The following is a 14,640-nucleotide window of genomic DNA, read 5'->3' as shown; positions in this document are numbered from 1 at the left end:
TCAGAAGACCCCTCAAAATGTGGCTGGTCATCCTCAGATTGAGTAAGGAGGACCGGACGTTGAGGAACTTCAGGCACGGTGTCGGTGTGCTTAGGGTGCGATGGTAGAGACCCTGTAGTTTGAGGCGGTTGTGCTGGAGGATGAATTGGATTCGCAATAGTCTTCGACACCGAGGTTTTAATAGGCTCGGTGTCGAGAGGTCTCCTTGGTGGAGGACTCCTAGGTGAGGAACCAGAGCGGGAGGAAGACGAGTAAGAGTAACGAGATCTCTTTCTCCGTCGTTTCCTATCCCTCGACGTCGAGGAGGACTCTGTCGAATAGTCTCTCCTTCAGCGCTGGCGGCGTGATCTCTTGCGCCCACGGCTGTAGTCAGAGTCAGTTAGGGGAAAATCCCTTCCATATCGATGCCCATGCCTATGTTTGTGGTGATGTCGACGCTTTTTTGCTGGTGGCTCGTCGTCATCACGATCAGACAGTGGGCGTCGAGGGGCAGGGTCCTCGACTGGCTTCACAGGTCAACCTCGAGGAGCGGGAGGAGATCTGGAAGGAAGCGATCCCGACATGACTGAAGGGGATCGAGTCGCCCGCCCAGTTAGAATTGGGCTAGAAGGGGCATTAGCTAAGCCAGTAATCACTTGACCAATCTGGCTAGCTGTAGGCGACCTTCCCACATCCACCGGTGGTTCCTGTCGAGGTGGAAGGGAGGCGCCGAGGTCAGACATCGAGTCTCGGTCCCGAGACGAGTCCTCTAAGATGGGCGAAGGCAAGGAGGCAGACACAGGAGGGACTACCAGAGTGATCTCTTTAGACTTCGCCTTTGGCTTCTGGGAAACCGCCTTTTGCTTCGGCTCCGATGTCGAGGGAGCTGCTAAATCAGATGAGGCTTTCTTCCCAGTAGCCTGCTTTTTAGGCTTTACTTTAGATGTTTTCTTAACTATTTCTTTGGTCAATTGAGGAGTAGGGGACGATACGACGGTAACTTCTGAACGGACTGTTGAAGTAGATTGAACCGACTCCATGTCGGAAGGTTGTGAGGCAGACAAGGTCTGGCTCCAAAGGAAATATTTCAGGTGCTGTTGGCGGGCTTTTAACGACGCTTTGGTAAAGTCCTTGCAGTGTTTTCAATGGGCAGTAGAATGTGTCTCCCCAAGACAAAAAAAGACAGAGAGAATGCCCGTCCTGAAAAGGTAGCTTTCTGGAACACGACGAACATTGGCTGAATGGTCCCTTTTTCGCTGACATAAGCTGAATAGCGTGGGAAACTAGTTGAAGGGATGTAAATTGAAAGAGTCAGGGAGGCGCGTGGCGCCTCAGTGGGCGGCCACTAGGCCGCAATTAGGATCAATGAAACAATCAAGTACTTGCTGTAATCTCCAGAGGCAAAAGACAGGTCAGGCAGTCCGTAGTCAGGGCAACAGAAGTTTGGATAGACGGTGTAGCCAAAATTGAATCGAAAGGCAGTAAAATAAGCAATTTTGAAAGAGCTCTGATCTGAGAGGTTCCAACTCCGCGGGCGGAAAAATGGAACTGAGGCTTTGGCGGGCGGAGCGTGCGCAATACAGGGCAACCTAAACTTTGTTACTTCTTCCCTATAGCTCTGGAAGATTCCGAGAGGACCAGCGCAGGTGCTGTAAACCCATCAGTGTGGATTCATAGAGAACCACGTTGAAGAACAATTGGATATTTTATCAGACAAAAAAAAGAGAGACTTTTTCACACCTTGAAGAAACTGATGGAGCAGAGGTAGTGACCAAACAGCCTAGATTGTTCCTACTCACTAGAAGGCACAGATGTATTGGAGCAAGACAGAGAGACAACCCAATCTAAGGACGCCCTCCTCCACTGTAAGAGAATGCATGATTCTTCTGCATTTCATCTGAAAAGGGTCTTCTTTTAGTTTTACATCAAGCCTGCATTTTTTCATGAATCCAACTCAAGTGCCGAATGACCAATACATTTAATATCAGGGATATTGGCAAATCTTTGGGTCTGAGTCTGAGCCTTTGGTGCCAAGTCCTGAGTCTCAAGCACAAAGTCCAAATCTCTATTAAAAACAAGCCTTTTTCCACAGAAAAAAAGGGAGGGAGGGTGGGTTTCAAGTTGAGTCAAAGTCATTGGAAAAAGAGACCTGAGTAGATTCCAAGCTGAGTCACCAGTGCGTCTTAAGTCTGACCTGACAGCAAGTCCTGCAACTTGGGTCCCCATTCCTGTTTAATACGTTGATCAGGTTGGAGCAATACATCAGAAACACTGGTGCCGTCTCCAAATGCTTTAAGACAATGGTTGAAATCCTGGGCTTAACATATACAAGTGTAGGCCCATTAATCAATGGATATTTAGTGAGTGAACTCCTCTGTACATTCCATTCATCCAAGTATGTCTACTCTAGTTGTAATTTACTATACCACATAATAATAATGTGGCGTCAAGTCAATTCTGATTTATGGCGATCCTTGTCAGAGTTTTCCAGGTACAGAATATTAAGAAGTGTTTTATGATTGGGGGCACCTTGGACTATACCAAAGTAAGCTGCAATTAGAATACGCCCATCTGAACTAATGGATTTTATGGAGGAGTTAACTCACCCAATCCCTACTGATTCAGTGGGCCTAATCTAGTGTGATTTACTACGTCAAGCAACAGGATTTAATCAGAAGACCTTGTGTAGATGTTTCATAGTTTTTAATAAATTTTTGTGAGAAAAAAAGAGTGGAAGGAAATCACAGCTGAACTACCAAGCTATGATGTCTTGACATCAGTAAAAGTCTACTAATAAGACAAGGTGGTTGCATGAAAAAAAACTCTTATCTGAAAGCATCTTCATAGTTCCACACCTATAAGGTAGGTAAGTTCCATACCATGTGCTACAATAGTGTTTCTTCTTGCAGATACGTGAAGTGTTGACCATGTACATTTTATCTTTCAATACTTCCTGCAACTGGGCTGGAGCTATTGTCCTGAAAGAGGCAAATATATTTTCCATGTTTAGAACTGCTGTAGAAAACTGTAGCAGCAATTGTGTCAGCCATATCAAAGAAAAAGCTGCCTCAATATATAGTCTCTCCGAGATATTTACACCAACTTTGATTATATGTTTTCCCAAGCCTCTATTATTTGCATGTATAGCTTTGAATATTTATAGCACTCTCCCATGAATTTTAAGAGGTAATTTACATCTAACTATTCAAAATGCCACTTTGATGTTTTACAGGTTAGAACTGGACTTAAGACATTATCTGAAATCAATAAGACCCAAATACATAATGACAGAGTTAAATCCCACTGATTTCAATGAGTCTTCTCTACAATCTGGCAGCCTGGATTCAATAGTTGTTTTTTTCTGAAAATGTAACTTATACTTGTGTTTAAAAAGTAGTAATGTATCTTTTTATCTATAATCCTTCATACAGTACCTTGCCTGAATCTCAGATTTACTAGATTCACAAATAACACTTTTATTTGTAAAATGGACTTCATTTCTTTTTGCTATACTGCTTTTAGAATGAAAACAGTTATTGTGTTCGTTTTGACTGACTGACGCATCAATTGGATTTCTGTTGGCAGGCTTTAGTAGTTCATTCTTGGAAGAGCCTTTTATACATTCTGTAATAATCAGCTGAGGAGATGAGGAATTTGCTTCAGTTTTTGTACAAGCCACCCCATTGTTAGAGAGTTGCTTGCTTGCATTTGCTTTTAAATGCACTGATGTATTCTGCAGAATTGCTTCTTGAGCATTATCATTATTAAATGCTTTTCTTCTCATTTTCTCCTGTATTTAAAAATATAAATCAAAAGAAAGAGATAAAAATGCATAACAAAACAATGTTTTATTTAAACAATAAAGCTATAAATGTTAATGGACATAACCCATTTGATGAAGGGGACAATCTCCACAAAAGTTTGAAATTGTGAGTGGTTAATCTTTAAGGCATCACTCCAATCTATATTGTTTTCATTTGCACAAGACTGACACAGCTACTTATCAAGAAACGTCTTCTGAAGGCTCAAGAAAATTAGACCAAAATCATCTTGATAGTTGGGAGTCAGAGTGAGATGTATGTCAGGAAACTAGAAAATGAGGGGGATGATTATTTCAGTTGCCTTTGAAACTCAGGCCTGTTGGCTTGTGCAGGAATGGCTAGGCCAGAAGAGAGGGGAGGAAATTGCCTTTTAATTGGAAGATGCCTGCTTCTTGAGAGGAAAGCAATGACAAATCTCGACAGCATCTTAAAAAGCAGAGACATCACCTTGCCCACAAAGGTCTGCATAGTCAAAGCTATGGTTTTTACAGTAGCGATGTATGGAAGTGAGAGCTGGACCATAAAGAAGGCTGGCTGCCAAAGAATTGATGCTTTTGAATTGTGGTGCTGGAGGAGGCTCTTGAGAGCCCCCTGGACTGCAAGGAGAACAAACCTATCCGTTCTGAAGGAAATCAACCCTGGGGGCTCACTGGAAGGACAGATCCTGAAGCTGAGGCTCCAATACTTTGGCCATCTCATGAGAAGAAAAGACTCCCTGGAAAAGGCCCTGATGTTGGGAAAGTGTGATGGCAAGAGGAGAAGGGGACGACCGAGGATGAGATGGTTGGACAGTGTCACCGAAGCTACCAACATGAATTTGACCAAACTCCGGGAGGCAGTGGAAGACAGGAGGGCCTGGCGTGTCTGGTCCATGGGGTCATGAAGAGTCGGGCACGACTTAACGACTAAACAACAACAACAAACAGGGTAACTTGAGGTGTTTGTGGTTGATCCCTGCATGTGGATATAAGGATTGCCCCAAATGACATACCACTTCTCAAAGCAACCCTGTTTAGCACAATCAAGACTGATCCAGGCTAGGATAATTCACCCTAAGAAATCCTCAAAATTTGTTTAAAAAAAACAAATTAAAGTTTTTTAAATGGGATATTCTAAACCATGACTAATGAACATCTTTAAAATATGCATAAATCAGTACTTACCAGGGATATCAATAATTAAATACTTAGGAGAAATGTAGGAACAGATGGGCTCATGCTGGATTACCATGAAAATGAAGAAGTGAATATGAGCAGAGGAAAACATTCTAGTAAGTTTGCATTTTTAAAAAGGTAAATAGGGGATATCAGTGTGGTGTAGTTGACAGAGCAATGGACTAAAACTCAAGACACCTGGGTTCAAATTCTCCCTTGTCTATGGAAACTCATGGCGAGGGGGGGAGGAGTGGCAATGATAAAACAACTCTTCATATATCTCACATAGCTTGAAACCCTTTTAGGCTTATCACAGGTTCACTGCAACTTGACAGTCCACAACACAATTTTTCTTTAAAGCACTGTGGGGCTATAAACAATGTAAGGTTTTTATTCTTTTCCATGCAAAAATAATTCTTTATTCTTGCTCTGAATATGTCCTGGAGGTAATACTTGCAAAATTCCACATGCTGGTTCTGGAAAGAATGAGGATCCAGTCCACAAAACTTTCAAGATAACCTGAATCAACTTTGTACTAGTTTGGAGAATAAAGTTTGCTGTGTCAGATACTATGCACTCATACTATATCACACTGCATTTGTTTGAACTGATCACAAATTACTTTATTGTTCATGAAATATAGGTGCAAGTGGCTTAAATCCAAATATCAGAATTGTAGTCATCCAGCTAAGAATACTTAATAAATTCAGATTATCAGAGATAATCCTTTTTTGTAATCCACACAGATATCAATTTCTTGCCTGCATTAAATCTGTATTTCCTGGATGTTAGCACAATGCTCCAGTTATGGCTTTTTAAAAAGAGGGAGAAGTACCTTTTGATGTTCATTTTCAAGACTTTTAATTTTATACCATATTTCTTTTGCTTCGTTCCTGTAGTCTTCAAGATTCCTCTCTTTGTTTTGCAAACTTACTTCCAGATTTCCTACATCATCCTCTATTATTGAATGTTCAGCTAATTTCAACGACAATTTTTCCACTATTTGAAAGAGACAAAAAAATGATTTTGTTTCATAAAAACAAAGGATGTATATAATGTTACACATCAAAGCCTTCAACTATTGACCCCTCAGAAGAGTGACACAAGGTTACTTAGGGTGTTACTGATCGATCCATCAATCGATCAATCGATCGTCCTACAGGATCTATAAAAGAAACTACTTCTTCACACCTTAGTGTAGAGTCAGTGTAGTTTCAAGGCATGTACAAAATGCATCCTCCAGTGCTCAGACAGCATTTGGAAAAAGCCTCCCTGTTCAAGAGTCAGGCTGAGTTGGACAAAGCTGCATTTTCCTTACAGATAGGCAAAGTCACTGAACCTTAAACAACCCATTCCGAACTGTTTTTCTCAACATCTTAATCTACCAAAACAAAAGCACTTCCCTCTTCCTTTCACACAGCTTTAATTCTCTCTCAATTCGTATAACTACAGGGAAGGAAGTGAAAGTGAAGAACAGATTTAAGGAACTAGATTTGGTGGACAGAGTGCCTGAAGAACTATGGATGGAGGCTCATAACATTGTACAGGAGGCAGCAACAAAAACCATCCCAAAGAAAAGGAAATGCAAGAAAGCAAAGTGGCTGTCCAACGAGGCTTTACAAAAAGCAGAGAAGGGAAACAAAATGCAAGGGAGATAGGGAAAGTTACAGAAAATTGAATGCAGACTTTCAAAGAATAGCAAGGAGAGACAAGAGGGCCTTCTTAAATGAACAGCATAAAGATATAGAGGAAAAGAATAGAAAGAGAAAACCAGAGATCTGTTCAAGGAAATTGGGGATATTAAAGGAACATTTTGTGCAAAGATGGACATGATAAAGGACAAAAATGGTAGGGACATCACAGAAGCAGAAGACATCAAGAAGATGTGGCAAAAATACATAGAGGAATTATACCAGAAAGATTTGGATGTCCGAGACAACCCAGATAGCGTGGTTGCTGACCTTGAGCCAGACATCCTGGAGAGTGAATTCAAGAGGGCCTTAGAAAGCATGGCTAACAACAAGGCCAGTTGAGGTGATGGCATTCCAGTGAAACTACTAAAAATCTTAAAACACGACACTGTTAAGGTGCTACACTTAATCTGCCAGCTAGTCTGGAAAACTCAACAGTGGCCAGAGGACTGGAAAAGATCAGTCTACATCCCAATCCCACAGAAGGGCAGTGCCAAAGATGCTCCAACTACTGTACAATTGCACTCATTTCACACACTAGCAAGGTTATGCTCAAAATCCTGCAAGGAAGGCTTCAGCAGTATATGGACTGAGAACTCCCAGAAGTACAAGCAGGATATTGAAGGGGCAGAGGAACTCGAGACCAAATTGCTAACATGCGCTGGATTATGGAGAAAGCCAGAGAGTTCCAGAAAAACATCTACTTCTGCTTCATTCACTATGTAAAAGCCTTTGACTGTGTGGACCACAACAAACTATGGCAAGCTCTTAAAGAAATGGGAGTGCCTGACCACCTTATCTATCTCCTGAGAAATCTATATGTGGGACAGGAAGCAACAGTTAGAACTGGATATGGAACAACTGGTTCAAAATTGGGAAAGGAGTACGACACGGCTATGTATTGCCTCCCTGCTTATTTAATTTATATGCCAAATACATCATGCGAAAGGCAGGACTGGAGGAATCCCAAGCCGGAATTAAGATTGCCGGAAAAATATCAACCTCAGATATGCAGATGATACCACTCTGATGGCAGAAAGGGAGAAGGAATAAAAGAACCACTTAATGAGGGTGAAAGAGGAGAGTGCAAAAAATGGTCTGAAACTCTGATCATGGCCACTGGCCCCATCACCTCCTGGCAAATAGAAGGGGAAGATATGGAGGCAGTGACAGATTTTGCTTTCTTGGGCTCCATGATCGCTGCAGATGGTGACAGCAGCCACAAAATTAAAAGACACCTGCTTCTTGGAAGGAAAGCGATGGAAAACCTACACAACATCTTAAAAAGGAGAGACATCACCTTGCCGACAAAGGTCCGCATAGTCAAAGCTATGTTTTTTACAGTAGCGATGTATGGAAGTGAGAGCTGGACCATAAAGAAGGCTGGTTGCCAAATAATTGATGCTTTTGAATTGTGGTGCTGGAGGAGACTCGAGAGTCCCCTGGACTGCAAGGAGAACAAACCTATCCGTTCTGAAGGAAATCAACCCTGGGGGCTCACTGGAAGGACAGATCCTGAAACTGAGGCGCCAATACTTTGGCCATCTCATGAGAAGAGGAGTCTCCCTGGAAAAGACCCCGATGTTGGGAAAGTGTGAAGGCAAGAGGAGAAGGGGACGACAGAGGATGAGATGGTTGGACACCATCATCGAAGCTACCAACATGAATCTGACCAAACTCCGGGAGGCAGTGGAAGACAGGAGGGCCTGGCGTGCTATGGTCCATGGGGTCATGAAGAGTCGGATATGACTTAATGACTAATCAGCAACAACAGGGAAGGAAGCAGACTAGCTTTTGATGACAAGAGACAAAGGTCCTGTCTGGAAATCAACTGAAAGTGTCATTTCCCCCTTCCTTCTTGGCTGATATTCACAATTGCCTTCTTAGTCAGGTTTCCCAGGCACTCACAAAGAAACCTCAAAATTTGATGGATTATGTGTTCTACGTTCCCCTATTTTCTCAATTTCTTCACAGATATTTATGAATGTTGTTATGTGATGTTGAGTCACCCCAACTCGACATCACATAGAGACCCTTTGAATGAGTGATCTCCAAAATGTCCTGTGCTCAGCAGCCCTGCTCAGCTCTTGTAAACTCAAAGTTGTGGCTTCATTTAGGAAGTCAATTCATCTCATATTTGGTCTTACAGGGGGTTCTTTATTATTTTTGTTGGAGCTGTTGTTATTACATGCAGTCAAGTCACCTCTAACATATGGCAACCCTGTAAATGAGAGATCTCGATTCAATTCTTGTAAACTCAAGCTTTTGGCTTCCTCTTGGGGGCCAATCCATCTTGTGTTTGGTCTTCCTCTTTTCCTGATGCCCTCAGTCTTTCCCAGCATTATTGCATTTTCTAGAGAATCTTGTCTTCTCATGATATGCCCAAAGTAGGACAGCCTTAGTTTCATCATTTTTGTCTCCAGAAATAGTTCAGACTTGATTTGCTCTAGGACCCATTTGCTCATCTTTCTGTCAGTCCAGGGCCCGAGTGCCCGAACTGGGGGGGGGGGGAGAGGGAGAGACAGCAGATAGTGTGCTGTGGCAGCGGCAGAACCGGAAGTGGCAGTGGAAGGGAGAATCCTGGGCACGGAGGTGCCTTGAGACCCCACTCCAGATCCGCCACCAGCACCAGCTGCTCTGGATCCTGGCCCACTGCCTGTTGAAGCGCCAGCACTGCAGCTGCAGCCACCTCTTGAGGTTTGGCTGCAGGGGGGGGAGTAGCAATCTGGTGACTTATGGCTCATGTGCCCGTAGAAATTGCAAGTTCTTCATTATAGCATTCCTCTTCAATGGAATCTGTCATCCTTTCATCTCTTCTGTATAGGTCTATAGTATGCTATTTTTAGGCTTTTTGTATTTTATCCCAGATAGAGTGCTTCTCTGTTGGTCTTTCAGCATTTTTAATCTAAGTTTAAATTTCCTTTTCTTGGATCTTCTGGAAGAGATATCTTGTTTCTTCTCTTTCATTGTTTAGTTTATTTCTTTGTGCTGGCTATTGTGACAGTACTCTTTGTCTCTATGCTACAGTTGCTGAAAAGCTGCATTCAGGATTCTGATCTATGTCACCTTTTACTTTTTTTCATCTGTCCTTAACAATATTAAGTTTTTCTTCTATCATCTATTTAGGAGTTTTTTCTCTTTTTACTACAAGCATTGTATTTTTGCATTCTCACCTAATAGTATCTCTGGTTTCAATTCACAGTTCCAGTTCAGAATCAATTCCGCTTACTAATGCAGATCTCTTCTTTATATGGAGTTAGATTAATCAGAAATATTGTTTAAATTATGTTTTGGCACTTGGATTATTTTAGTGCGCTTCTTCAGCTTCATTCTAACATTTCATATTATGGTAAGTGTTCATGATCAGTACCACAATGTGCTCCTGGTCTTGTTTTGGAAAGATTACAGCTTTTTTGTCTCCTGATCCCAATTACATAGTCTAATTGATTTATGGTGATGTCTACTATTACAGTTGTCTTTTTGTTTGTTTGAAGCATGTATTTGCAACAATAAATTGTTGGCTTCATAGAACTCTACAAGTTGTTCTCCTGGTTCTGTTATGTCCCCTAGACCAAATATTCTAACAAAATTCAGTTCTGTTTTTGTTTTCTACTGTTGTGTTCCAGTCATGTCTTGTTTTGGTGTGTGGTTACTTTCCTCATGGATGATTGAATAAAAACTTTCCATTTCATCTCCTTCAGCATATGCTGAAGGATCTTAGACTTGAATGATGATTATGTTGATGGATTTTCCCAGAAGTCTGATTGATATTATCCAGTCACAGCTTGCATTATAGCCTCTAACTGTCTGTCCTATGTCTTGCCTCCATATTACAGCCACTCCATTTCTGCTGAGTATGCAATTTTCAGAGTAAAACATGGTGTAGATGTCTGACTGTAAGTGTCTCATTCCAGTCCACTTTAATTCACTAACACCACACAGTAAAATATTTAAATGTTCCATTTATTAATACAATTCACCAAAGCTATTCTCCACTTAAAATGCAATGCAGTGTGTGAATAACAGATGTCAGAATACTGGGTATACTGAAACAGTATATGATCTGAAAAGCAAAATGCCTAACTCATTATTGATGCATGAAACTACTTAACCATCCAAAACAGAATATTTGTTCAGTCAAAGTCTGTTTGTTTCAAGTCTTCAAAGGTGAATTTGTCTTACCTATTCAGAATGGATTAGTATCCCTTTGTGTAGATTTTATTGCTACTGAGGGTTTAAATACAAAGTTACTCATACTTTTTCCAGATAAGTTGTTTTTGTGCTGTTATAATTTGGTTTATATACCCTTTATAATGTAGTTGAACACCTTCCATATGCGTTGCCTCCGATGGATTTTTGGTATCACCTGGCAGGACAAAGTTCCACACAGAGTAGTCCTAGAGCGAGCTGGAATTTTCAGCATGTATACATTACTGAAACAGCGATGTCTATGTTGGCTTGGGCACGTCGTGAGAATGGCTGATGGTCGGATTCCAAAGGATCTCCTGTATGGAGAAGTAGTGCAGGGAAATCGCCCCAGAGGGAGACCACAGCTGCGATACAAGGATATCTGCAAGCGGGATCTGAAGGCCTTAGGAATAGATCTCAACAGATGGGAAACCCTGACATCTGAGCGTTCAGCCTGGAGGCAGGCGTTGCATCACGGCCTCTCCCAATTTGAAGAGAACCTTGTCCAGCAGGCCGAGGCAAAGAGGAAGTAACAAAAGCAGAAAAACCAGGGAGTTCGACAGGGGACAGACTGGATTTGTCTTCAGTGTGGAAGAGATTGTCACTCTCGAATTGGCCTCCTCAGCCACACTAGATGCTGTTCCAAGTCCTCCATACAGGGCACGTTACTATAGTCTTTCGAGACTGAAGGATGCCTAACAACAGTATCTATTGATGCTAAACTATAACCCTAAAAGACTGTTAGTAGCCTAAGAGATGCACAAAGAAAGAGAGAAGAAAAACTGATTTATAATTTACAAAGCCTTCCAAGACCTAAATGCAAATCTTACTCGTCACAGATAACTAGGCATGTGACTATTTAGAAACTTGTCCTTGAAATATTTTTTTAAAAGTAATCATTATAATCATATTCTTACTGGTTGGTTTGCAGTTTTGCAACACAAAGATAGCAGCTTTGCAGAGTTCTTCATCCTGTGATTCAGTTAGTGCTTGAATCATAACTGGGAGACCATTGTTCTTCACCAGAGTGTACTGATTGTCCTCTAAAAAGATTGCATTCACCCCAGTAAAATGTATTTATCCAAACTGTACAGTTAATTAACAGTACTTTGCAATAACATCAGAAGAAAAGGCAATAGGTATGCAATTAAATGCAATAATTTTGAATTTTCTCTACAATCATTTCTGAGTTATCTGCATACAAACAGTAACATATTCCCTTATGACTTCATTTATATCAATTTCATTGCAGCCCTCCATCCTCCCAATAAATTTGGGGATGTTGCGCATTTCAGTGTAAAACTTCAGCACTTAAGGAACACTTCATACATTGCTTCTCCTAGCAACTCCAATTTATCATTTGGCAGTTGTTTATCAATACTTTCTAGAAGCTGCTAGATTACGGCAGTTTTCTCTTTATCATTTATTTATTAAAATAATTATAATTATAATTATTACACTATTAACCAATTAAACTGTTAATCAGTAGCTATTCTTGCTAATGCCCAAAACCAGCTGCCTGAAGCAGCAGCTTAATAGTAGACCCAGCCATTAAAAAAAGTTAACAAACTGCCCAGTAAGCTTTCAGTTATTCCTTCTAAATGCTACCCCTGCAGTTGAGTACTGCAGTTCAGAAACAAAAGGCAGAAATAAGGTAAGGCAGCCATGTGATAATTTACTTACATATTTTACATATTAGAATTGCCAGATCAGCAGCATCTCATTCCCTGAAATTTCAGGGCTGCAACCCAAGATAAAGCGTGCTGCTTTATAAGGGATAAGGGAATGGCTTCTTGTGGTATCACAGGGGCAGTTCTTTGTGATGTGAAAAAAGTATGGCAAGGAAGGGGACCAAGGACAACACATATACATAATTTATATATATACATAATACGTATGTATTGTGGAATGCTAATATAACATCAGTTGTAGTCATCCACAATTAGATAGGATAGTTGTACACTGAAATTCTAGTGCAAGCAGTTTTGATCAATGCTCCCTCTAATTTTCAGTCCTGCTGGCCAGGGCTCTATCCCTCGTGCATGAGACTTCACCCATGCATGATATCCCCTCCCAGTGCGGGCTTCCATTGTGGAAGGAGCTGAAAATAATTGTTGTCGGTGAAGTGAGGATGAAGAAGTCGGGGGGGGGGGGTGTTAGAGTCGTGCACATGCATGTACAGGCATGCACCTTAGAAGGAAGCTTGGTTTTGATCATTCATGGTTAATGATTAGGTAGATAGGATAATTATGCATAGGAATCTAATGCAACCTATATCTCTTAAATGTTTAAAAATGACAAAATTTTATAAAAATAAAACAGAATCCTACCACAGTTATCTGTACAATGTCCAAGAGTAAGAATAAGACTAAATCGATCTCCTGAATCCAGAATGTTGTGAGAAAGAAGTGTCAATAATTTTGGCACAATATTATACTTTGGCAAGGAAACTCCAACTACAGCTATTGACACACAAAAAAGAGAAATATGCACATTAAACACAAATTACAGTGAAAAATAACTCAAAACTTTAAAAAAATATGCTGCATTTGTGTTTCCAGTTATCTCAAGCTTCTCTTGAAGCTGCTTGAGATCAGAAGCAGCTTCAAGAGATCACTAGAGTAGATGCTACCTTCAGATTCTCTGGAGTTGGACATTTTCATAAGATAAAACAAACAAATTTAACTTCTAAGAGAATTTTGCTTCTGATGACAGACTCACTATAACATCTGTTTTGACCGCAACTAAGCACAAGATTGATAAAACATTACATGTGGGGAGCAGAAGTGCACTAGAGAAAGGAGTAACCCCCAATGTTATGTTTACAGTAGTCTTGGGCCTTCTCTCGCAATTTCCTTTGTAGTTACAGAATTGAAAACCCATTTCATAGGGTTTCCAAAGATCCTAGACCAGGTTTTTAGAGCTTATGGGGAGGGTAATGCAGGGGAGAGCAGGAATTAATTGCTCACACTTTCTCACATAGAAGAACACTTAGATTTTTGCAAAAGAGAAGTTGAAGCTCACTTAACCTTTCTTGCAGTATCTCTTACGCTGACCCAGCCTGAAATCATTTTAATGAAGTTTGTGGTAACAATATTAATACAAAGTCAGAAACCAAGGCAGATGCTGGCAGTATGAACAATAAATGGCTGTGGCTATAATCTCTTATTTTGTAAAGAGATATGAGTCTGAGTGGTACTTGAGCATATCTGTGATTTCAAAAAAAACTGCAGATATTAGTATATAGAAATATATTTAGTTCTGTTCACTCACGGTTATCAGCGATGCAAGCATCCAAGGTTTTTGTCACGATGACTGCAAGTTTTGTATTTGAACAGTTTTCAAATGATTTGGGTATTAGTTTGTCAAGAAGATTGTCCAAAACAGCCAGTCCACCAAGAGAAACAAAAAATTGCTGAATTCTTGCTTGAAAAAGGAAACAACACAAAAGTTATTAACTATACTGTTTATAGTGTGTTTTAATTCAAAAGGTTTAGGCTTAGTCAAAACATGGATCACATAACCCTCCGTTGGAGCAGCTCCACTGGCTGCTGAGCCATTTCCTGGCACAATTCAAAGTACCAGCCCTAACCTGTAAAGTCCAAAACATTTGGTTTTGAAAAATTACTTATTTTGGTACCTATCTTCAATAGTAGTTAAAATAAAAACGATCCAAAGAAAGCAACTTCTGTTGACTTAAATACATTGATGAAAAGGCAACATACTCTCTTCATCTCAACTATACTTATAACTTGAACCCTGCAACATTTAAGAATTCTGATATGTGTCAAAGATTCCTGCCATAAC

At 40.6% G+C, this 14,640-nt stretch overlaps 1 protein-coding gene across 1 annotated transcript in view; it reads right to left on the bottom strand.

The window, feature by feature from the left end:
• The window catches only part of TERB1 (telomere repeat binding bouquet formation protein 1), a 59,946-nt gene that overhangs the window by 28,550 nt on the left and 16,756 nt on the right, over positions 1-14,640 (bottom strand). The window contains exons 8-13 of the mRNA XM_078380400.1: positions 14,107-14,259; positions 13,164-13,295; positions 11,751-11,876; positions 5,790-5,953; positions 3,414-3,769; positions 2,859-2,957 (exon numbers count right to left, since the gene is read on the bottom strand). Coding sequence (XP_078236526.1) covers positions 2,859-2,957; positions 3,414-3,769; positions 5,790-5,953; positions 11,751-11,876; positions 13,164-13,295; positions 14,107-14,259 — 1,030 coding nt within the window. The remainder of the gene's footprint in view (positions 1-2,858; positions 2,958-3,413; positions 3,770-5,789; positions 5,954-11,750; positions 11,877-13,163; positions 13,296-14,106; positions 14,260-14,640) is intronic.

Source organism: Pogona vitticeps, chromosome 10, assembly GCF_051106095.1.
Source record: "Pogona vitticeps strain Pit_001003342236 chromosome 10, PviZW2.1, whole genome shotgun sequence".
NCBI classification, from domain to species: Eukaryota; Metazoa; Chordata; class Lepidosauria; order Squamata; family Agamidae; genus Pogona; species Pogona vitticeps.
This window is presented reverse-complemented; position numbering and strand designations above follow the sequence as displayed.